The 25,868-nt window shown below is 36.1% G+C and overlaps 1 protein-coding gene across 4 annotated transcripts in view; it reads right to left on the bottom strand.

The window, feature by feature from the left end:
• Positions 1-2,272: 2,272 nt before the first annotated feature.
• The window catches only part of LOC110458442, a 50,036-nt gene continuing 26,440 nt past the window's right edge, over positions 2,273-25,868 (bottom strand). For 3 of the 4 annotated variants that reach the window (XM_021510127.1, XM_021510128.1, XM_021510131.1), the window contains 15 exons: positions 17,998-18,254; positions 16,534-16,924; positions 15,188-16,167; positions 14,105-14,204; positions 13,202-13,374; positions 12,523-12,602; positions 11,914-12,022; positions 11,546-11,699; positions 11,046-11,259; positions 10,699-10,899; positions 9,550-9,947; positions 9,089-9,253; positions 7,939-8,213; positions 6,149-6,363; positions 2,273-5,841 (listed from right to left, as the gene is read on the bottom strand). In XM_021510127.1, coding sequence (XP_021365802.1) covers positions 4,508-5,841; positions 6,149-6,363; positions 7,939-8,213; positions 9,089-9,253; positions 9,550-9,947; positions 10,699-10,899; positions 11,046-11,259; positions 11,546-11,699; positions 11,914-12,022; positions 12,523-12,602; positions 13,202-13,374; positions 14,105-14,204; positions 15,188-16,167; positions 16,534-16,924; positions 17,998-18,254 — 5,046 coding nt within the window. In that variant the 3' untranslated portion in view covers positions 2,273-4,507. Of the gene's footprint in view, positions 5,842-6,148; positions 6,364-7,938; positions 8,214-9,088; positions 9,254-9,549; positions 9,948-10,698; positions 10,900-11,045; positions 11,260-11,545; positions 11,700-11,913; positions 12,023-12,522; positions 12,603-13,201; positions 13,375-14,104; positions 14,205-15,187; positions 16,168-16,533; positions 16,925-17,997; positions 18,255-25,218; positions 25,321-25,868 lie in introns of those variants that run through there. The other variant, XM_021510130.1, reaches the window with a different exon arrangement.

Raw genomic sequence — 25,868 nt, 5'->3', positions numbered from 1 at the left:
GGGGGGGGGATTCTTAGGTGTTGGTGTTTTTATTTTTATGTGTATGTGTTTTATTAGGTATAACATCGCTGTGTTATTTGTTTTATAAAATCGGTTTGGGTATTTTGATTTATTGTATATTACCTCTAATAACTGTGACAGATATTTTTTTTATTGATTATTAGTTCAAGATTCGCTTATCGCGTTATTCCTACCTAACTAATAGGTCCATATAGCACAGTCGGCGTCCCTTTCTTTATCCGCGCTAACCTTGTCGAGTGTTACGCCGAATGAGCATTATACAGTTTATCGTGGTAATACAGTTCCATCCTAGTTTGTATCCGTCGTTTGGGCTTTGTACAGTCTTAAAACGGCGTACCGCTTCAGATTGTACATCGCCCCCCGTTGGTACATATATATGTATTTATGTGTATGTGTACATATATATATATATACATAATACTATGCTTGATTAGACATAATATTGCTGTGGAGTAGAAGACACGTCCTTTTTTAAAAACGGAACTTCCTAAACTTCACCGGAAGTGAAATGTTTTTTGGTTTTTGTCTTTTGAATAATTAATTAAATTTGTTTATTGTTTTGATTGATTGGATATTGTTATTATTACCGTATTAACTGTGTCAGAAAAGGTGTTACGCTTTTATATGAATCTGTGAATGGGCCAAGGGCGACAACTCGACAAAGGTTGTAGGATTGTACTTAAGTCTTTGAAATCATTTTCATATACAAATGTTGTTATAAATTTCCGTACACACTGAGACTTATTCACAAAATATCTACTCGTTGGAATGTTATTTGTTGGGAGGATTCTGGCATAGAGGTGACCAGAATTTTATATTGGTATATGACCGACATTTTTCGATGATTCGAATTCACTTAGAAACCATTACATCTGAACTCATACTTATTGGAATGTGGCTAAATATGTCTATTTAGATGCATGGTATTGCTTTCATTATTACAATTCATTATGTATTGATTATTTCGTAATTAATCTCGAGGAACATTAAGCCACGTTTCTGTATTGCAAAGACAAGAATGTGAAGTATTAGTCTTAGAGAATATTTCATCATTCTTGAAGTAATCATTCCTAAAGTGTACCCTGAAATAATTTGATATCACATTATGTCCTGTACGCTATGAAAATACTTTATATTATACATTTGTACAACAAAAGGCTAAAGCAGTGCAGTGTGGCTTATTATCAAGTTTTATTAATTTAATAATAGTTCATTACAAAAATAGATCAATCTGATTTGAACTCCTTCACTACAGAAAATTGTTTTTTTCACAAATTAATCACAGAAAAATATTGATTTTTATCATTTCGGAAAAAAATGAATCTAGTGGCATGATGGTCATAGCCCTACATATCTTAGGAATAATTATAAATGACATACATTTTAAATCAAAATATCACTCTCTACTCAGGAAACGACAAACATATGTGCGTATATTATGGCGGGTTATACAACTAGAGTTTTGAATAAAAAAAAATAACGAAGGTCGCCTTTTATTAGTTATTGTTTTCCAACATTTTCGTATCCTGTGATGTATATTCCATAACAAAATATAATTATTTTTGATTAACCTTTTCAGAGACGTATAAATACATTATTATACGTCTCTGACCTTTTCAACCACATACACATGTACTTTCTTGTTTACTTATGTGTGTATAATGCCTGAAAATATTAATTTGCCTGCGCATACAAATGCCACACGATGCCTCGTTTTCATTTTACAAAGAAAGAAACCGCGCATGGATGGAACTGTATAATCGAATCTGGAGCTGCAAGGAATGCCCTCTTCTTTACAAATTAACGTGGATTTATTTGAAACATTAGAATTGTACATGCACGCGTATTCCCTCATTCTACAAATTTAGTTCGTCCAATGCACGCGTGTTCTCTCACTTTACAAATTTAGTTCGTCCAATGTACGCGTGTTCCCTCACTTTACAAAGTAAGCTCGTCCAATACACGCGTGTTCCCACACTCTACAACTTTAGTTCGTCCAATGCACGCGTGTTCCCTCATTCTACAAATTTGGTTCGTTCAATGCACGCGTGTTCCCTCATTCTACAAATTTGGTTCGTCCAATATTCGCATGTTCTCCACTCTTCTTAGTTAGTTGTACGTCCAACGCACGCATGCTCTGCAAAGTTAGTGCGTCCAAAACAAGTTACACAATGCTCAATTGCTAACATTTATAATGCGGGGGAGGCGTTTGGAAGAGCGTTGTAAATGTAAGGATTATTGGAAACAAATACACATTACACGCACACATGTTTATTGTTCTTAAATAAAACATCCATCCACGTGGTTTACTTGTCAGATAATACATGTATGCACGTGGTTTACTTGTCAGATAATACATTAAATAACAATGGCAACTAACGAAAAGCGTTCTTACATCGCACACGTGGTAGAACATTAATTACAGTATGCATTGAATCATTTCTTGTTCTAAACTCCGGTACTTGCCCGGTATTTCTCTTGCATTGTCACAAGAAAACATGGACTGTTCTTGCATTTCGTGACTTGAAAATTAAGCCTACTTTGGTGTAATATTGCAGGTTTGAAAGAAGCAACACATGACAATGTACTCGTGTTTACGTATACATTCAAAGAGAGACATGCTAGACAATCAACCCTTTCACCACTGTATACCAAAATGGACTCATCCAGAACAATGCATGGTAGAGTCTACTAAAGCTGCATAGAGATGAAAGGGCTCATATACCGAAATTGCAAAAGACGACAAACTTGTGACATCGTGGAGGTACAGAAGGGTAGATAACTATATCGCTGTGTATGTCACATGGTACAGAAGGGTAGATAACTCTATCTCTGTGTATTACACATGTACATGTATAGTACACCTTACTCTAGCGGTAACTCCTTTAATTAAATCGGTAACAGGGAAACAACATTCCTTAGTTTTTTAATCACAAATACATATGTATATAAAGTCTCGAACCAGATCGATGACGAAATTGAAAGATTGAGGAGGGATTGATTATGCATTATTATAAAAAAAATAAGATAAATGTTGATCAATGTATCGATTTCATCGATAGCATGAGTTTTTTTTATTAAATTAATTGAGAAATACGATTAAAATACAAAATGCAAGATCCGTATTACAATGTATGAACATCCGACTACAATTAAACAGTACAGGTGTGGGACAGGAGGGTTTACCATGTTCAACTAGAATTAGGACTGACACCGACAACTAACTTAATCAATTATTATGTATTGTTGATCACTCCATAATCACATATCACAGCTTGTTCAATGAGTAACGTAAACTATGTTTGTCAAAAAATATATACTAAACAAATCTATTCCAAACCGGTACAAAAACATATCTAACTACATATACACCTATACGCATGCCTATCTACATGTAATCAAAGCATTGTATCGTATTGCATATTCATTTTAACTACATATACATACATTGTTATATAATCATGTATAACTTTAAAAAAAAAATGTCAATACATTTACATACTCTTATTTAATTTAATTTAATTTTTTATTTATTGTTTTCTTATTACATGATCATATCTTTTCATATTCATCATCTCTAATAAGAAAATATATATATATTATACGTCCTTATATATTTGTACATGTATTTACATGATCATACATTTTGCATACAATGATATTAAATCACATAGGCCTAATTATATCTACACATATACATATTTTGTAAGAAATAAAGGCTTTTTCTTATGTTACATTAAATATACTTTGAAACTACCTGGGGACAGGGCATATGACGCTATATAAATTAATAAAGTGTACATTTTTCTGTGAATAGACATACAAAATGAGACCGGGGAGATAACTCAAACAAAAACAAACAAACCACGCAATACATGACAATATCTTACCGAACGTTTGATTAAGGTGTTATGTGTCAATTATCTATGAGTAAATACCAACAATGAGACAAAACCAGCATGTCTATAATACGGTAATCATTAAAAGCATGGTATAACTACAAGTCATTTCCTCGCACAACTTATACACGATATTGTCACAATAAAAATAACAATCGTAAAGCTATTGATACATTAACAATAAAAGAGGTGGGGCAGCCTGGTTTTACTTACTAATATAAACATACACATGTAAGGGAGATAATTTCAAAATTAAACGGGAACATTGTATGTATGAATGATGTTGGTATTACACACAGGGAAAACGAATTATAAATCAATCCATAAATTCACAAAAGTAATCAATTGTAAAGCATGTTGTAATCAAATGGGAGGTAATTATGAATAATGCTATCATCACACATCAAGGAGGGAATACAATTATGTGGTGATCACACACAATGGGTCTAAGTATATCCTGTTGTCGTGACAACATAACGGAAAAAAGTATAACAACAGTGGGGCTACAAGAGTCAAACATTTGCAGCAGTGTTTTGTATGACACAATCATATGTTTCGGACGTGTCCAATATTCTCTTTGAGTCTCTTTAAAACAAAACATCCACATTTTGCAGTCCAACTGATTCTCCATTATAGGCTGGCGGTGGCCCCTGCGAATCGTGATTGTCTGGTCCCCTGTCCGTCTCGTTACTGAAGTGTACGACTGCACTCGTTTGCTTTACCTCTGTTTTATCCTCATCCTCTTCCTCCTCCTTGATGACTGTGTAGTCATCTTCAGCCTGTTTGTTTTTCTGCTCATTCTCTTTGTTTTTCATCACAGCAGCATTAACCAACGCTGTAAATCGATTACCGCCCGTGTTTGCAGTTGTGTCGGAGCCTGCTGCATTCTCTCTGGCCTTTGCCATGATTTCCTTTAGCCTAGTTTGTCTGACAGCTGTCTTCCATCGGTTTCTAGCTCCGACCTGGCTTCCCCGTCGTTTTATCTCATCACGATTAGAGGTGTTCCGGATCATTTTAGTTATCGTAAACAGAGACGGACGACCAAAACGGGCGAACTTTTTCTGAATATCATTCATTTTTGTGGCGTCCTCGTCAGTGCTCCCTTCAGTAACACCCTTAGTGCTAGCATTATCATCGTCAGCTATAACAGTTTGAAGTTTCTGGAAATTCCGAAGAAAATTTCTACCAAGAGTGCTCTTGTGTTGCTCCTTTCGTCTTCGATCAAACTTTTTCCAAAGTTGTTTCCCCTTCGTTTGTACAACAGGGGCTTCCTCATCTTCGTGCTCACTTACTATACTGAACTCCGATACGATGGATCGCGCGTCATCATCAATGGCAGCCGATTGCATATCTCGTACAAGTTGTAATCCTTCATCGACACCAATAGAACGCTCGGCCTCATCGCCACCACCTTGTAGCGATTGTCTGATACGGCGTTTGGCTTTGATTTCAGTTGAAGCCAAAATATGCAGCAGGGTTGCCATTCTATGGAATAACATACAGATACATTGTACGAGCAACATCATTCCGAAAACAATGGTAAACGCGAAACTGATTGGTTCGACGAAGCCTTGATCGTCCCCTGTGACGGTTTTGCATGGCAACGGTATGGAAAGACTGTTGTCGGCCGCATTGACAACCGTTAAAACAAAGACGATGGTGACGAAGAGAGCGTTGATGAGAAGAAAAGCCAATGAAACTTTGTTCCTCAACTCGATTAGCTCTTCGGCAGTAGCCTTCTCCTTCGCGACGTTTTTCTCCAGGGGGTAGAGATATTTATCTATAAAGTTTTTCCAAAATTCTGTTTCATCTCCGCTCATGCGATCGATAGCGCCATCTTTAAGGGTTTTGTCGTTGATCCAGTAGGGGTTTACAAGGTCATTTCTCTTAGTGTCAACTACCGGTTGAAACACAGGATTATCTGGAAGTTTAACAAAATAACACATTCATCAAAACAACCGCATTGGCACATCCTGGCGGAGAGAATATCTGATAATGAAAAATAAGTTTTGAAAAAGATACTGATGGTATTGAATGCATTTATTTAACTGTATTATTTGCTCTTCCATCGGTCTTATTGTTGTACTCAATTTAGATCAGATATTACAAAGAGTTTTACCCTGAGGAATCAAAACCCATTTTTATGAATACAAATCTTGTGTAGGAATTAACAAAAGTATTTTATGTCAACTGTTTCTTGACTTAAATAAAATAGTAGATATATTTACGACGTTCGCCTGCTCCCTCAAATAGATCCATTGCATGTGAAAAGGGTGCATCGCCCTGCTCAACTGGTTCCGCTTCTGGTAAATAATTCATAGACTCATTTCTTGAAGTGTTGCGAGTGGCGACTGTTATGCGCTCTTCCATTTCCGCCAGACGAAACAGGATTTGTTTAAATTTGTCATCTTCTGTGTGCTCATTGCTCGGGCAACAAAAACATCTATAACGAAAAAAGCGAAAAAATACCATCATGTCGAAATACAAGATTCCTACGTGAACTCAAACACAATAAAAGGTTACAAACGGTGAAAGCAGAACCCAAAGGCAGAGAAATCACACAACCCAGAAAAATGTCAGTAAACCAGGCGCTAGATATGAGAAGAATTTGATTATCTTTCTTTTCAAATTAAAAACGGTAGCCAGGAAAAAATAATTTAAGACACGGTGATTTTTTTTATATTGGATGATTGTCTCCTCCTCGAATATGAAGTCATGTTAAAAAAGCGTCTCTGGAAGNAAAAATCGGGATATTTCGAAGTAGCAATGAAATACTGAATGACATTTTACATTTTAAAAAGCACAGGGGAGGCTGGAATGCTAACACTGAAGAAAGGACAGTACACAATTGTGAAATTATAATCGTGATGTTTAAAAGATAATTCTGCAGTGAGTTACACGGATTGCCATACTTTAGTTATTTCATTTATTATGAAAAGTTCTTTTTACACAACCAATTAGAGTTTCTATGTGACGTTTCGATGACTACTATGGTACATGTATGTACACTGTCACCTTCATCAGACTTTTGTACATACGTTTACAGCGTAGCCGAATCGACATCGATTTTGTGGACAACTCGTACACATTTTACACCTTTGTGTGCATACGCTTCACTGGTCATTTGTCTGATGAAGGTGACAGTGTGCATACCGTACTAGTCATCGAAACATCACATAGAAACTCTTATTGGTTGTGTAAAAAGAACTTTTCTTCATCCATACTTACCAACCTGAAGAAAATGTTTATACATTTCTCATTTATTATTCAAATGTTTATATTCGAGATCGGAAGGAAGTTGACAATTATTACGAGGATATAAGTTTAAATTTTGGAAGATCAATGAGATGCATGTAAATTGAAACTCGAGAATGAATTATAATGAATACATCAGAAATGTAAAATTAACAGTCGGGGGAAGTATTTTATCTCCCTTTGTATTACAATGGAGCCATAATAAAAACCGAATCCGAATGTGTATAAAAAAATACATATATCTATTATTGATATGACTGCACAAAAATAATTCATGTCCGTTGTACTGAAAAAAGAAATGTATTTATAGTCGTTTTAGAAAATACGAAAATATTTGAGTTCAAAATTTAGAGTTCCACTTGTCAGAATATGATATAGATATATACATATAACAATTGAACAGTGTTCTTTATTTACATACCAAATACGTAAATCCTATTGATCGGATATTTTTGGACTCTTTGACACAAATAAGTAGATAAACATGAATCAAACGATCGTGAGTTATGTTAATGCTTAAACACAATGATGTAGTGTTTATATATTCCTGAATTCCTGTAAATTGCGAGTGGATTTTATGTGTTAAACATGTAACTAATATAATAAATACAGTCGTACTGTCAAAACCGAAACCATACATCTACCCATCACAAACACACATCTACCCATCACAAACACACATCTACCCATCACAAACACACATCTACACATAACACAACCGCACTTCTCTCTAACAGTTGTGATAAATCAATTGCTGATTTACCTGAACAAGTTCCCAAACGAGAAGGCGTAATCCGATGAAGGATTTCCGGCTCCACCATCCGCAGGCAACTGTCTATTGATCCAGTCTTTTACCTGCCCTAACCTCCCGTCATCTTTCTTCTGTTCCGTAGGTTTCTGAGGGGTGGTCGGTTGTTTGGTCTCCCTAGTTCCCCAGGAAACCACGTGCAGGTTGCCCAGAGAGTAGATCATTAGCAGCATGGACATTGAGGGAATAGACAGGAAGTAAAGGAAACCGTGTAGGACGCAGAAAAATTCCTACAAAGTGATATATAACATATCAATCATGTTTTGATAATAAACACGAAATCTTAAAATACAAACCCTTTTGTTTAAACGATTACTGTATTAAAATGCCCGTAGATAACAAGGTTCAAATAAAGTAAATATTTGCAAATATGTCACGCACGTGAATATAGCACATGCCATTTACACATGATGTTTACATTTTTCACTAAGAAGTTTATTTCTCCCAATTTATATTTTTGAATAAATGAATATCAGCTTTCCGTTATCATACCAACAGTTTACGATCACTGGTTCTATAACAGCCCAAATATTTTTTCATTTTACACTGAGTAAAGTGTTTTATATATACATGTATGCATAGGGTGGCGAATGACAATTACTGTAATTGTTAAAGTAAATGTTAGGACGAGAACCTGACGAAAAACAAAACGATTATGCGGTATTTCTTTGGCATGGATTTTGAGGGTGAGTAAGTTGCAAGCTAAGTAGTGTACAGAGTTATTTTACATAACGTAATACATATGCCCGAATGTTAGTATTAAGGATCAATCCAACGTCTTATCACAGTTTAATATAGCACAAGGTCTACAGGTGGTGCTCATTTATAAACCAATTCAACACCGACAGTCAGTTAAAATATTTAAAATAACATGGTAATGTGGACCAGGGTCATGTTGTTCTAACGGTGATTAACTGAATAAGTTAATTCTAAATGTGTGTGTATTTTACAACACAACCATTGAATTAGTTACAAGAGTAAATTAACATTCAAAATTGTGAGATATTACTTTGTACATTGACGAAAGTTTTAAACATGTCGTCAAACAGTGACTAAGATAACCACCTTTTGCGCAACTGGACCCTGACAATTAAACACTCCGTACCTGAGGATGGAGGCATGCAGAAAGGACAAATACACCAGCCACAAACAGTAAGAACACCGTGGTGACAGAGCAGAACCCTGCCCCCGCAGCTTCTTTCAGTAGTCCGATAAACACGACCATCATCAGCAAGGAATACACGGTGGACAAGATGGCTGAATACGCCAACTGTAACACAAACAGTACAAAAATAGCTAAAACCTCGTATAAAGGATTTAAAGTATAGATGTATCACACATGAATACAATTTCGTAAACAAGATGGTTAAGTACGCCAACTTGTACACAATGTAAATGCAAACTTTCAGCAAAATGGCAAGTGCGGGTTTTCCTCTACAGGATCATAATAGAGAGAAATCATATACATGCAAAACGTAAAATTGCGAAGAGCATACTTGCTAATTTTGTTGGAATAGTCTTTTGTACACTTACTGAACTTGCTCTTCTGAACAGATATTGACTTACCTGAGTTTGTGAGGAGGCTACGAAACACAGAATCACCATCAGTATGACAGGCGCCAGGTTGATACCAAACGCCGTCCAGACATTGATATCAGGAAAGCCAGTCGTGATAGCACCGAGGATCATCAAGAAGATGGTTCCAGGGGTCAAAATGGAGGACACCATCAGAAACGTTTGATACAAGATATACAGCATGGATATATCCTCGTTCTTTCGTGTGACATTTTTCCAGTCCATCAACAGGTCCATGATATTTGCCATGGTGGACGGTGTCCATCGTCTCCTCTGGTTGTAGAATTCGTAGAATCCCTCTGGGGCATAGGTCAAGGCGTCCGAGGCGGCAACATATTCCACACGGTAACCCTGCTGTAGCAGTAGTGTACACAACCACCGGTCCTCACCTTATAGACACGACAAAAGCATGATCAATAAGTAGGAAGTCTTGCATAACGCCATTGTCCATCATCGTAGACCTATGGGATCTAATTGATCAGCTCTGTTAATATTGCGGTAAATTGACCTCATCAAACGATGCAATATAAGTTGAATCAGTTGGAAAGATGGTAAGTTACCATGACACTAATGAGAGGAGCAAATACGGTGTTATTTAAGGTAAAGTTATTATGCTCCTAATGACACCCGACCAAATGAGCCGCGGGTTGTTCGGAATGTGGTTACTTACCTTATATGTAATCCCACTAGACATCTAATAATCATTTGGTGTTATTGAGAATGCTCTATTTAGTTATTTGTAAATGAATTTGATCATGGATAATGTCTAACTAGGAGGCACGGTAGTCTAGTGGTAGGACGCCAGGCTCGTGACTGAAGGGTTGCGGGTTCGAGTAACGGCACCGCACTGTGTTGTATATTTAAGCAAGATACTTTACTCGACTTGTTCCAGTGTCTACTCAGCCTTAAATGAGTACGTGGTTGGGCAGTGCTATAATTGTAGAATGCTAGCTGTGAGCGCCGAAATGGCAGCACCGGCTGTATGCTCCTCAGGGAGTTGAGATAGGTATTGGCTGGTTGCAAAGGCCCTATAACCACGGATAATAATTTGTGAACCGCTTTGAGACGACCTACGAACTAGGTTGTGTAAAAGCAGTATATAGAAACCTCGAAATATTATTATTATTATTATTACTTTACCTTGATCATATTGGACGTAGTGAGCCGGTTCCGTTGGCAGTGTGGTATATCTCTTCATCACGTTGTCATCCATGAGTGCCTTTCCTCGGAAAAGACTGAAACAGCCAGGACTACACAGCACACATCCTAACATGTGCTCGGCCGCCTTCTGAAGCCAATGACTGATCGCGTACTCGAATTTCTGGTACCACACCATAGGACCTGCAAACGAAATTAAGTCAGACATACAGACAACTGAGTCTGTGAAACGTACTCATCGGATTATATTTAATGTACGAGCAAAACAGATAAAGTCTTTCCACCCAAGATTGCATATTTATCAATCCGATAATATAATTTATATCTACCTGAACCAATTGGATGAATGCGGCCGCACGCCGCACCAACCCTCGGATTCTTCTTCATCCTGTCGACCAGTAGCTGCACTGCAGACGGCTGGAAGTCCACGTCTCCATCAAGCGCCAATAGGAATGTGTTATTGGCTATCTTCTCTTTTTGACGTCGACTTTTGTTTGGGATGTTCATCAGACGATGACCCAGGAAGTAGTACATGTACATCACCTACATAGCAGCACGTGTTTAACCATATAAGAATATGTGTATCCGCAACGATTACCAATAAACATTTCGTATGTATTAAAATATACAAAGCAGTAAGATTTGTCACCATGCATATAGCAATGTGAAGCACCTAACATGTAAAATGTACAACTGGTTGTCCCATTATGAGGTACCATGACGATCTGACCACGTGAGAGCTGTTATAAATAACATTTGTATGTTTCTTTGTCTAAAGGTCTTCACTGTGTAACATTTCGTCGACATTATAACGTTTTCGATAACTTACCTGACTCCATCGTTTCCTATGACGTATCTTCGCCTTGTCTTTTAGGTGAGCAATGAGTTTGTTGCCGCCGGGAAGTCTCCAGATCAGCTGACCGCCGTAAGGGGTAGGGATCTTTGTTGGTGGAGGAATATGGATGATGTTACCGTGGACTGCGCTGCAGAAAAAAAATACCATAAAACCTAAAGGTTATCTCCCTTGCATCCGTTTCGCGTTAACTTAAGGCAGCTGCCAGCTGTTTTGTCAATTTCGTTTTGTGTTTATTTAAATACCAATTTAATACCCAATAATAATACATTAAGAATAGTCTCAAAGTGTTGACTATGTAATTGTGCCCAGGTCCCCGTCATTAATATTACTGTACACAGTACCTGGCCGCTATGTCCATCACGTTAACCAACATCTGGACGTATCCGTTGGCGTTATATTCTGTCCCGTCCTCGTCGTGGCCTTCATATGCGTCGTCAAAGAAAATGTGACCTGCAATTCAATAATAGGACAGTTCAGATCTGAGAATCTTGGATATTTCGCCTGCTTTTCTCCATTCGACTGTCAGTTCGTATCGAAATGACAAAGCTGGTATAATTAACTTTGCCCTGTTATTTAAATGCGCAGGAGGTAAATCGATTCTGTTTTCGTTATTTTACCATTTGATAGGTACCATACAAAGATAAAAACAGGTAAACCAGATTACCTTTCGAACATAAAACACAATGTATGACATAAATATAAAACAAGATTTACATTTATACCGTATAATTTAATGCTGTCATAGTGTGTGTTGATATTATATGAGGATTGAACAGCGTTTTACTCTCTCATTGTTGGCATTTCTTCAGTAAATGCTGTTAGCGGAACTTGGAGTTGGAACGTTTATATACGATATCTAATGAGCTGAAACTGACAAGCAACTGATTACAGAAGAAAGAAAGATAACGTACAATGTCTAGGGACGAATAATGATATATCTTTGTGCATACCTTCGAATTCGTAGTAGTCTGGATCTCTGATGCCAAGGTACATCTGAAGGTGACGCCGGGCACACTGATCATCGTCCATTCTACAGAGGGGTGTTGTTATAATTAGTATATTGATTATGATAAAACCTCTATACAATTCCGCCTGTCTCATTAACATCTAAGTGCATCACCATACTTCATAAGTATTTATAAATTCTTTGGTAAGTTTTCTTATCACGTTTTAATGTGGTATTCCTGTCTGTTTAACAAAACACTTTATGTCGTTATACCGTCAACTGATTGGACACACCTTTTTATATACATAGTGATATCAAAAGGTCAAGAAATTAAAGTACACACATAATATAAGGCATTTGCTGACAAAAATGTATACTTTATCTATAGTAGACGAAAATACAGACATTTCATTTTCAAACAAATCATTCGAATATTCAAACAGTTACTTCAAATATTAATTCGACAGACGTCTAACGCCATAATATGAAAGTTTGGTTGAGTTAGAAGCTATGTTAAAGTTAAACTATTTTATCGATGGCTTTAAATTTCTCGAAGAAGAAATACAGTTGTGTTCTTGAACGAGTCACTCTAACTGAACGAATAATAAGCCATAGTCTACACCATAGATAAGCTTTGACAGGATGGATATTTCATCCATTTCTGAGTCATAAATACGTTTTACCTGAATAAGGATTTGAGTATTTGTGTCATCTCTACTTCCGTCTCGTGCCACATGGTTGCGCAAAGGTAGAGAAAAGGTGTGTCATCTTTGCGCAGGAAGGACCATTCTTCTTCCCCGCCTTCACCCTTCATTTCAGTCGGAATGTCCGGGATGGGAATGTCTACCTTGTTTTTCTGTTGGTCCAACAAAATATCACAATTTCAATAATTCAAAATCACCAACAGATGCATCAGAGTGTTAAAGCGAACCCCCCCCCCCTCCCCCGTTACACAGAGATGTTTTTATATTTGTTGCTTAAATATTGAAAGATAGGTGAATATTAAAACATAAAATGTAATAGCTTAGCATATATGCATTTAAGTACTGCATAGAACGCAACATTTATGTCTGTCTCCTTTTGCGGATCACAGCATTCGGTATTCGCTTGTTTTTATTCCAACAGTTCACTTGAGTACACTATCTCGGTAAACCAGTAGACCACAACCACACAGCAGACATATAATAATGCAACTCCACACACTTGTGTTTTTCTAACGAATCAGAAAGCACGAGTTTATTGCGCGGACGAATATATTCACAAGTGTGCGGAGTGAATATATACGTCCGGGCAATAAATGAGTGCTTTCTGGTTCGTTAGAAATACACAAGTGCGTGGTCTTGCTTTTACCACATACCTTCCGTATTTGGTAGAGATCGATAAAAATATTTTATAACCTTTTTATATTTTTTGCAAATACCCGGAACTTTTCAGTTGCCATAACAAGAGGAATCAAATAAAAAGTAGTTCCGACTAGTAGGTAAATACAACATTCCGTATTGCACAAATGCAATACAGAACGTTTGTATTACTTGTATTACTATAACAAGATTCAACAGGTATTTGATACATGTAATACAGTTTACCTTCTCATTTGCTGACTTGAACTCATCGTCCACTCGCCTTCTGTTCAGCAGCATGGACTGGTCGAGTAGCGCTCCACAATACAGAGGTTTAACAAAGATTCTGTAAGGTACAATGTATACTTTATTTTTATTATTTTAGTAGGATCAGATGATTAGGCTCATAAGTACTTGCTTTCTATCGGCACATGCGCAATTATACTATAGGTTATTACTGTAGATACGTTAAATTTGTAATCAATATAAATATATTTAATTTGATTTAAACGTATTTTATTGTAAAACATTTCTGACATAATGTATTAAGATCCTCTGTGACAGTCACCACCAGATGACAATACAATTTACATGTCCACTGATGAATGACTATCAAATAAGATATTTTCGTGGGCCCAACTTTTGTGGTTTCCCCAACACATACCATTCGGTTGGAACATGAATGCGAGGATTACGAGTTACAAATTAAATGGAGAATGGCTTTCGTCAAACTTGTTACTATTTTGTGGACATTATAATACGTTGATGAATATTTCCCAAAAACTTGTATATAACTGTCAAATTAGAAAGTGTCACACTATGAACATTGTTTCTATTTCAGTTCAAAATATACCCGGAGTACCATAACGATACCAAATTGTTATTGTTGATCTACAAATATAGACATTATAATTATAGAAAGGTAGTTTTACTTTTTATTTATATGTTATGTGTATAACTTCATGTTTCTAGATTTTTAGTGTTTCTTACATCATTTTCGTAGTTAAGATTCGTATTGTTACTACGATTTAAGCTTAGTAGTGAAACTTGATTTTGCTAGATCTGTAGTGATACTTGTTACAAAACAGTTTTAGATTGGAGGTGTGACTTGCTACATTTTCTTTCGTATTTATTAGTATTAATTGACTTTTTCCAGCGTAATTATTTTATATTTGTCTATATTTGTACAAGAAGTGCTACATTTTTTGTGTATTTCTGGATCTGTAGTAGTACATATTCCTGAAATTTCTAGATATCTGTACAGTTATTTAAACAATTTTATTTGCGGAAGCAAAACTTGAATAAAAATCATATAAACGCAGAACGTACTTTTCGGTGGCGGCAAGCCTCTCTTTGCTCGGCGACCACACGTGATTCGTGATGAGAAGGAGGGATGAGTACGCTAGAATCCCCGCAATGATGGCGAACTTATAGAAATTGATCTCGTCCACTACGTTACTGGCGTCACCTTCCCAAGTCGGGAAAGGAATCGTACAGGAGGCCACGGTCGATATAGTCGTACTGGAATAGCTACCAAACAGCAGGGCGATCGTAACTGGCGTGGATAACGCCATTGGAAGTGCATAGCCAACCTTATGAGCCAAAATTTTGCAAGCCGCCTTCGCCACTTTGAAGCAGACAATGTCTGAAATGATGTTAACAACGGCAATCAGAAGAGGTAAATACCAACAGGCCGCTTTCCTGTCACCGTCAATCCTAATATCCTCACCTATCGGGGTGTTCATGTGTGGTGCTTGACCATCCTTAAAGTTGTAGAAAACGGAATTAATGCATTCAGTGGTCGAATTACAGTTGACGCCGAAGATCAGTGCTGGCATTACGCTGAAGGTCAGTGCGAGTTTCCACAGCATGGTGAGCAGTCCGATCTTGGTCCGACCGCGTGTGATCATTCTCTTGAGATACGGCAGTCCTGACGAGTCCCTGTCTCCCTTCCTCACGTAGTTTTCCCAGTAGTTTAGCGATATAAATATAGGGGAGACAACCATTATTATAATGAGGTAGAGGTTATCGGATGTTTTGATCGGGTCGTTGTAAACATACAGAACCCAGCAGACCAGACTTCCCACATGTAGGATGCAGGCTATTAAATTCATTAGCCGTGCAAACCCTACTGATTGATTGCGCTCCAGCTTTTTAACACTTCTTGCAGGGTAGAATATCTTCAATATTCCTGGTAGGAGTCCAATGTTCATGCATAAAAGGCACGCGGCGATTGGTTCAAAACTCGGCAGGACTAGAAACACGAAGAAGGACAGGCCAACGGTGTGGAGCGTTTCTGTCACCATTGACTAAAGGAAAATTAAAGATGTGATTTAGCTTGAATAACATATGATATAGTTACTTTATCAATTATGACATCCGGATTTACTTTCTAAAAAGCTTTTAATTTTCAATTTCACAAATTTGCCATGCGACAAAATTATCAGTAATGTTGATGCACGTGTAAAGGTTTTGAAAAGTGACAGAAAAAAACCCATTTACACGTGAATCTACACTACTGATAATTTTGTCGGATGGCAAATTTGTGAAATTGAAAACTAAAACTGTTTAGAAAGTAAAATGAAGAATCAAGATGATAAACACACAATAAACATTAAAACGATTATAAGGTTATAGGATTTTAAAGGACACAGGTAAAACATTATTCTACTCACCGCAAGGAAAGGCAGACATTGCAATTTTCCTGTCTTCTTGAAACATAACCTCCAGAAATATTTACCGAATGTAAAGAAGTATGGCGCTGACAGTACCATATTGAAGGCCCATATCCACGTGACATTCATGCTTCCACCGCTATGGTAGGTCAGTTTGCCGTTAAACGTTTTGTGAGCGGCACTTTTGGCCCCATCAGCTGGCGGGAAAATGTTTGACGTCATCATGACGAATGTGAGTTTAGACAGCACAGCAAAAAGTAACACAATTATAAACATGATGATGAGGACGACAATACGTGCGACAACAGTACATTTATTCCAGCAGTCTATCTCAGAACTCGACACGTTGTCATCAGAGCCAGTTCGGAACACATCCCAAAACAGTTTCTTCCTAAAACATGAGGAAAGTACATATTAGTGAGGAAATCTCCGAAAACAGACTCTTAAGAAAGAAAATAGAATACAACGTTTCTTCAATTTTTTAACTGAAATATGGAGAAAAAAACATCTGATAGTAAACAATATTACCTACGTGTTCATCGGACATTATATTATCCTCAAACTCATTAGTATCTATGCACCCCTAAAAAAGCCATGACAACATCAAACACTGCAGGTGGCTGATATACCTGTCATTTGAAGATTACAGAGGTGAGACACACGACAAAGATGGTCAATTTGACTGTAACGCTTCTCTGCAATTCTTTTAATGAACATCGAACTTTCAAACCAACAAACTTGTAGTGTAGGGACGCTTTTGGCGATACACTATATGAACCCGGTTAACGGATAAGGCCAAGCGAAACCAACATTTGTTTTTTTGTGTTTTTTTGTTTTAGGTCCTTTAAACAACTTTGATCATTAAATAACGTGCCAGGGATAAAACTCATGAAAATGCTCTCGTGCTAAAACGTGGAACCGTGCTCGAAAAACATTCTTGTCACTGTCTTAAACCATGTGGCACGGTCACAAATGTGAAGTGTCAACATTGAAAGTGGTTTAAGGCTTTAAGTATGTCCATTTTTTTCCAAATCATTGACAAAATGTGTTGGTTTATAAAGTTATCACCGGAGCAAATTATTGGGTTTGAGGATGCAAACGGATGCATGGATATGGGTTGAGACCATTAACACTCTGTCATATCCTTCCAAATAACTATGTCAGTTTTGTGACCTTATTGCAGATAGATTTCGTGTAACACGGGGGTTCCATTGGTATATAAATGCATATATTAGGTAAAGGTTTAATTTTAGATGTATTATACAGGTTTCTGTTTTACACGGGATCTTATACAGCAAAAGGTTTCTCAAATGTCATATTTTTGTTAACCAATGTCACGTGACAGTCATTTGGTGATAACTATTTAGTATGTTAATTTGGGAAAAGTTACAATCGTATAGGATTTAAGGCTCGGGGAGTAAATCCCCTTCAAAAATTCATTGTAAATAGATACATCCTTCTTACTCTTTTTGTGTTGATTTTCTACGTGGTAATTCACCAGGTTGAACAGGCGGAGGAGCGTCCGGTTCAGTTTCATGCTCTGAATCAAAAACCTCATCACTCAGATGAGGCGATGAACCATTTGAATCATCCGAATCCTCGTCGTCATCTCTGACGTAAGCAGCGTTTACTTGTCCGTTCGTCATGCTTGCCATGTGAACAGAATCCTTATCCGACATTTGTGTAGATATCTGAGGGAAGAAACTCCCCGTTGGGTTCAGCTGTAAAAGAAAATAAGATGAATCTTTGTTTAAATCCGTGTATTGATGACTAACGCAAAGTTTACGGACTTTTGACAGTAATAATTATAGAATGCTTCGCTATTCTTAATAACACCGAAAGTATGCATTCAAAGCTTTATATAATGGTAGCAGCTCGAATGCTATTTACTTTTAATTGATACTTTTAAGCAATGCAGAGCCGTTGATTAAGTGTTGAGACACAATATCAAACTTGAACTCAGAATAATGTATAAAAATTGAAAAAGGAAGCAGGGAAAACTACAAGGAGGATTAGACCGGGTGTTACGGAAGACTTATAAGTGTCTCCTGCTTCATCGACAACACACGTCATAGAAATCAAGATCAAATACAAGCAATGATACGTCGTCATATCGAGAACTCGGGAGTGACAGCAAAATGTGCAAGGCACTCTAATGAGCGTAATCAACATCATCGACCTTTATGTATCCTTGAGCAACATACTTTACTCCGCTTGTTCCAGTCTACTCAGCTGTAAATGAGTACGTGGCTGGGTAGTGCTAGAATTGTTGAATGTTAGCTGTTAGCACCGAAATGGCAGCTCCAGCTGTATGTTCCCCAGGCAGTTGAGAAATGTACGGGCTAGTCGCAAAGGCCCTATAACCACGGATAATAATTTGTGAACCGCTTTGAGACGACCTACGAACTAGGTTGTGATAAAGGTGTATATAAGAACCTCGAATTATTATTATTATTATTATTTATGTTGGACAAAAATAGCATATTTCCATAGTTTTCATTAACCACCTGAATTTATGGAAACTCAGTGTCGTGAGTTTGTTCGTCAGCTATCGACATCTATCACGGAATTACGAACATTATATTCGGACCAAGCTATTAATTACTAATTAAGTTTGATATGTAAACATCGTAAGAAGGAGAACCAGGGATGTTACTGTCAAGAAATGGTTAGGTCAAGATAGGAAAGTCGAAAACGTACAGCTAAATAGTAGACCGTTCCTGTTAGTAAAGTCTTAGGTTAAGATCGAGGAAAGCGGCTGAAGTAGACGCGTCCGTAGTGTTCTTGCCTTAAAATGTACTCGTTATCTGGTAATTAACAGGTAACTTGTAACAAGTAAAGCTGCTTTGTTTACATATTACTGTACAGTACATACATCGATATGACCGTACATACACATGCATGTCGATTTAGGTCGTTTTAAAACACTTTAGTATGTGATATGTTTATTACTATTACATAAAAAGATAACCTTGTGAATCTTGACGAAATATGGTAGCTTACTTAAATCAGGAAATATATAAGTTTAAATACGTATTTATTCATAGGCCTTTTGTTAATATACCTGTATATCTAAAACGATTCACCGCTCATTGTGTAACAGCGATCCCACAACTGTAGTTAGAAAACGAAGACGTTCTTTTTGTTTTGCATGAGGAATTGTAGTGAAAAGGAACGAAGGCAAACGTTTTGATCTAAAAAACGTTTATGAGAAGAGGATGTTCAAGATACATCGAAATATCTTTTGAATTGTTATTCATCCACATACCAGTTATTCCACTTCTTGAGCATACAGCGTCATAATACGATTGAAATCCTGATAAAATGGAACTGAGAACGGAATTTAAAAGTTCGGATAATGGCTTGGGTGAGCAACTATAGGTGCTGGCAGTTTTCGCGAAGCAGATTTAACGTCCTATAAACAGCTAAGGTCATTTAATGACGTGTCTCCATGCTTGTTATGTATGCCTGCATGTGTGTATGTGTACCGGATACAGGATGTGTTGGTGTATATGCTTCCTTGTTATAACGCAGATCTGATGCCGACTTTAGAGTGCTATCTCACTGAAATATCATTTCTAATGCACCCAGTACAGCATTACGCCCGTTCATATTATACTGACAACGGGTGAACCAGTTAATCAGCAGGGAATAAAAAAAATCCATTTTAAGGACTCTGTTATGTCCCGGCCTGGGGACAGGACCCATTGCCTCCTCACCTGGACGAACGTTCAACATTACAGCCAAAGATAAGGTATTGCAAAGCAAGACAATAGGAAACAAACGGTAGTTAGAAGTGTATATCCCAAATATTGCGACGGATGAAGCAGATTTAAAACAAATCCCCAATTCTGCAGGGGTTTCCGCATTAGCCGCCTCTTACGATTATGCAGTTGGTAATTACAGGTGTATTTATTTCTCAAGTCCCGACCTGCATGGATGGAAATCGCACAGCCGAACATACGCTAGGACATTATGAACGTAAACAAAAATCAATATTCCAGTCTAGAAGTAGTGAAAAGGTTACTAAAATATATTAAACATATTAATTAATATAACATAAAGTCAATATAAGAAATCAACAAAATTAAAAAAAATATATTAATAAATATAACACGTTCGGAGACATAAAACCCCCCAAACATAACATAAAAGAGGACGGAATTTTTATGACAGATAAACGTAACAGGAACATCTTAAGGTGTGTACTATATCATTAAATAGGAGTGATGTGTGTATTAGGAATGCATATCTGTTACAATAATGTTCTGTGTAATCGCTGTTTATCGCCTTGATAGTAACAGGTTAAATAACAGTATGTCTGTATTAAGCATACATGATATTTTGTAAATATAATGTTGTATGATGTCGATGTGTAATGTATTTCGGATGCCTGTCTTTTATACATGTAACAATATGGTAATACATGATTGTATTAAACAGGTCTGACTGTCTGCTATAGACAATGACCTGTCACATTTCTATATAGATACATGTTGGCTGTTAATATATCCTAACAGTTAGACGTGTATTTACAAGTGTTGTGTCTTGTATATTTGTGGAATGCTGATATGTTATACACATTTTATATGTTTTGCAATCTCTCTGGTACAATTAAAGCATCCAATCTTTCTTTATAGTTTGATACCATATTTATGATCATGACGATATCAATTTTATTACTGTTTACCTACTCGAGAACAGACCATATAGGTTATCGGCTATTATGAAGCAGGGTATGCATGGGCAGACAAAACAGGGGACCCCCTTTTGTAAGTATGTGTGTAGGCGGGCAGAAGGCTATTTAATGACCGTTATCTTTAAGTATGATACCCTGCACTTTATCATTCGGGTAGGGGTGAAAACATTTATGTTCAATACTACATTGTACCAACACGGAATTATGTTTGGTTTATAGGGTTTTAGGGATATATAATTACGGGTGCTACGTTAAGTGCAAAAATATAATTTTGATTACTGAAGTATTATATACATATTACAAAACAATATTGTATTGTGTATATTATTACTTACAAAGTACATTGTTTTATAGTAAATCATAATTTTATAATGTAATGAAATATGCATGTCTTATATTGCTTTTAATGAAACCCAAGTCTGTAATCATATGTCTTTTTATTGAAAATACCATGTCTTCAAGGTTGAAAAACTAAATATGCTGTATATGTGTATATTTAAACCTAGCTGTTATATTATCCTACACTGTGCATATTATAGGTATAAGTTGATAAATATTATAGTTATACAGTAACGTAGTGCTGTGTAGTAACCTTTCCTTTACCTCCTAGTGACCTCCTGATTTATTCGTATATAAAAGTCTTGTATATTAGTACACGTTATCTAAAGCAAACAGCGCCTGACGTCGATATGTATCTACGTAATTAGAAATTATTCCGAGAAACCCTGTAGATTTTATCATTATTTGGTATTCATTTAAACATTCGAAGTTGATAAAGATATAACTCCTCGAGGCTTGGTTAACTGCACATGCGATAACTTCATGTGACAAACAGCGCTATCGAAAGAGTTCCAAAACAAAATCAGAATTGTCAAATATTGATGTCTCCTACATTTATATTGTTATTTTTCGCGTGACTATGAATCCCACTGTATTCCGTATGCATTTACGGGGTAGAATGTAGTTGTTCATTGTTTGTTGCTGTTGTGTGTTAGCGCAGTGATTTATCATACCATTGGGTATTGATGGAGTGGAACAATTTACCCTTGTAGTAACGATTTGGTACATGCTGTTGTTTGGTAACATGTTGTTCTATTTGTCTGTGTACAATCGATTTTTTCTCAACAATATTTGCGAAAATTGAAAACGGCTTTAACTAAAGAGGGGTCAATGGTAAACTTGTTGTTATAACATCATTACATAACTGCATATCCGCTTTGTATTCGCGATCTCATAGACTTTTAACAGGACGACAGTATGTGTTGTTTTTGTTTCGTTTCGTTTTTCTTTTCTATTGTTGTTTTAAGTTCGGATATAGTTCTAGTTCATTTATATGTGACACTATTCTTATTTTAATAGTGTGACTACAAAAATGGAATGAGTGACCTACAATTCAGTTAACAACACCTAACATCAACTACATACCAAATGCAATGTTGTTGTCGCCTTTGCATGGATACTACCTCAGGTCATTCTTTTGAGGTTACACTATTATAAGTTTTGGATATGTTAGTTTCTTATTTAAATCAAACACCTAACTTTGGACAGGCATTTAAAAAAAATGATCATTTAAGTTTAAACTCATATTTTGAAGAATACATAGACTTGTATGAAAAAGAGGTCAAAGGTTTGTAAAATATCACTACAATGATAGATTACAGCTTGTACTATCGTTAACCTTTCACCCATCCCGCCGAGATCAATCGATAAATGCAAATCTATTGTAACCCGTTAAGTGAATTTCCCAGTGGGACGACGTCCCAGTTAAGGAGGGTTACGTTGATAAAACACTGTACCGTTATATAAAAATGTTATCTTCGAGTGTCGCAGTTTTAAACTTCCTAGTTCATACTGCACGTGCATATCATGTTCCTTGATAAATAGTCTACAATCTGATCATATTAACCATTAAATGTATAGCATATTTCTCCATGACTTCATCAAATAATCAATATCTGCAAATTCACATCATATGTCTGCATGACCTTATCACATTATCTTAAGCTTTAGTTTAATGTTATATCTTCTCCATAACTTTATTATTCATATTTCTGTCGTATTTTTCTATTATTTCATCACATTATCAAATTTTAAAACCATTTATGTTATTTAAGGATTAACTTGAATATATTTGTTATGTTATGGAGATATAACACAAACAAACGTAGTGTACTCTAAATAAAAAGCGGTTTCTGATGAGAGTACACTCCGGTTTTTTGTGTTATACCTCCATAACATAAAAAATATATTCAAGTCAATCCTTATCATTTAATATACTTTACACAATCCCTGTGGAAATCCACTTTTATTGCTGGACTCTTTTCTCTTAGAAATTATTACGCCGCTGTATCATCCAACCAAAAGCGACGTTACAAACGGCTGTGTGTTGTTATTTATTGCATGTTGTAAGAGGCTATCCCTACAGAGTCCGAAAAGAGATGGGTTTAATCTAAAAAAAATAGTTGTTATTCCCTGCGAAATTCTTAGTATATAGGGCAGCAATCGCCACAACTAGTTGTAACCCGTTGTCAGTTTAGTGTGACCAGGTCAAATTCTGTGCTAGGTATGTAAGTGTTTTTGACACGGTACGTGCCGGCATCACATCTGCACTATAGGAGGGAGGCACATATACTTCATACTACATCCAGTACACACGCATACACTGCACACGTGGTTAGAACGTAAACGCCCTTAGTTGTTATGGGACGTTACATCCAATAAAACCAAACCTAACAATTACTTCACGTTGTCAAATGGTTACGTTGGTATTTGATTTGCCTAAAACTGCGTCACACTATCATAATCATCCATTTATGTAATATTAATCTATAAAGTAGTACAAATTTATATCGTATGTCTCCATTTAATAATACATCAGTAAAACCATACATTTTTGTAGTACTTCTCTATCAAAAGAAACATTTTAAAAATCATGCATGTATGTGGTATTTTTCCATTTAATTTTACATTATGAAATTCATACATAATACGTTTATAAAGTATTTCTCTATCAATTAATACATTTTTAAAAAACATACATTTATGCAATATTTCACCACTGAAAAAAAACATCAAAAGCGTACATTTATATTCTGTTTATACATTAAGTAACACGTTATAAAAAGTATACATTTATGTTATACCTCCCCATGAAATTAATATACAAATGATACTTTTATTAAGTATTTCTCCCAACAAATGTTATCAAACTTTTTTAAATTACTGTCCTATAAATCCACAATCTCACTATCAAAATGTATAAATACATTTCTGTATTATCCTCTAAATCTAACCAGAAAATGTAACCACTTTATCAAACCTTACAATAATGTTCTATTTGTTCACAATGTAACCACATTATCAAATTCTTTACATTGAGGTCATGTTCGCCCAACATTTCACCTTATTATCAGAATCTCCACTTATATTTTCTCAATCTCATTATCAAAATCCCGGAAGACTTATTCCCATAATATCTTCTCCCATTATCGAAATGAACATATCCATGTTGTATTTTCATACAAAATGACAACATTTTAAAAATAAAGCATATGCATGTTTCATTTCTCATGAATCTTCTGGTGTTCATGTCATTATAGAATTTCATTATGATTATTAGAGGTAAAAATGCGACATCTGTCAATCATTTCTCTATAGTCTAATACAGTAATACCCTGTTAAATTTAATAAAATATCTTATAACATACAGTCTGTCCATGAATGCTACAAGTATGTATTACATACTGATTATCGATACCTATCCATGAATGCTACAAGTTTGTATCACATACTGATTATCGATTCATGAATAGCGTTTTGCTTCTTAACCAACTGCTGTAGTTACATACCCAAACTGAAAATCGAAATCTGCACAGCGTATTTCTTCTTAATGTTTATATGCTGAAAATTCGTTTAACATTTTGAAAAATATCTCAAATTCTTCTCAATCAAATGTTTCAGTTACGTACAATGTTTAGGTCGCAAACCTGAATATATTCATCATTCAGAAGTATCCCGATGTTCATACACCAGGCGAAGGACGTAGTCTTATAGATAGTGTGGTATCATATCCTGAAAAATTCGATACAAGCGTCTTTTCGCATATGACGAAGTCACGTATAGAACTGCTTGTATTAGTATCTAAAGGTTATCTAAAGGTCAACATGACGTCATAATGCTATACTTTATCTGTAGTTTGGTAATTTTATATTACTAAGCCTTCCTGGTGTGACGCGGTGTCATTTCTTCAGTTTCATCGATATCACTTTAGACATGTTGTACTGGGCATGACTGAGTATATAACAGCACAATACATGACCATAAAAAACCGTTAGATTTGTGACATGACACCTACTTCGGTATCATTGAGTAAAACACGTTTTTGAACTTAGGTTATTCATACCAGTATTTTGAATAGCGTAAACACGTGGGTTATAATGCATACAAAACAGCACAGGAACAAAGCATGGAATATATTGAGAGACATAATATAATTTGTCATTGGATGCCTTTTACTCGTATTTTTCAAGAATATGCCAGATTTCTTCGATATTTTCACAAATGCTTGGTTAGTTTTGTTGGATAGGGTTTCACGTCCTATCAACAACTAAGGTCATCAACGACGTGTCCCTATGTG

The sequence above is a fragment of the Mizuhopecten yessoensis genome, unplaced genomic scaffold (genome assembly GCF_002113885.1).
Source record: "Mizuhopecten yessoensis strain PY_sf001 unplaced genomic scaffold, ASM211388v2 scaffold9605, whole genome shotgun sequence".
Lineage (NCBI taxonomy): Eukaryota > Metazoa > Mollusca > Bivalvia > Pectinida > Pectinidae > Mizuhopecten > Mizuhopecten yessoensis.
Note: the sequence above shows the minus strand (reverse complement) of the source record. Positions and strands in the feature narration are given on the sequence as shown.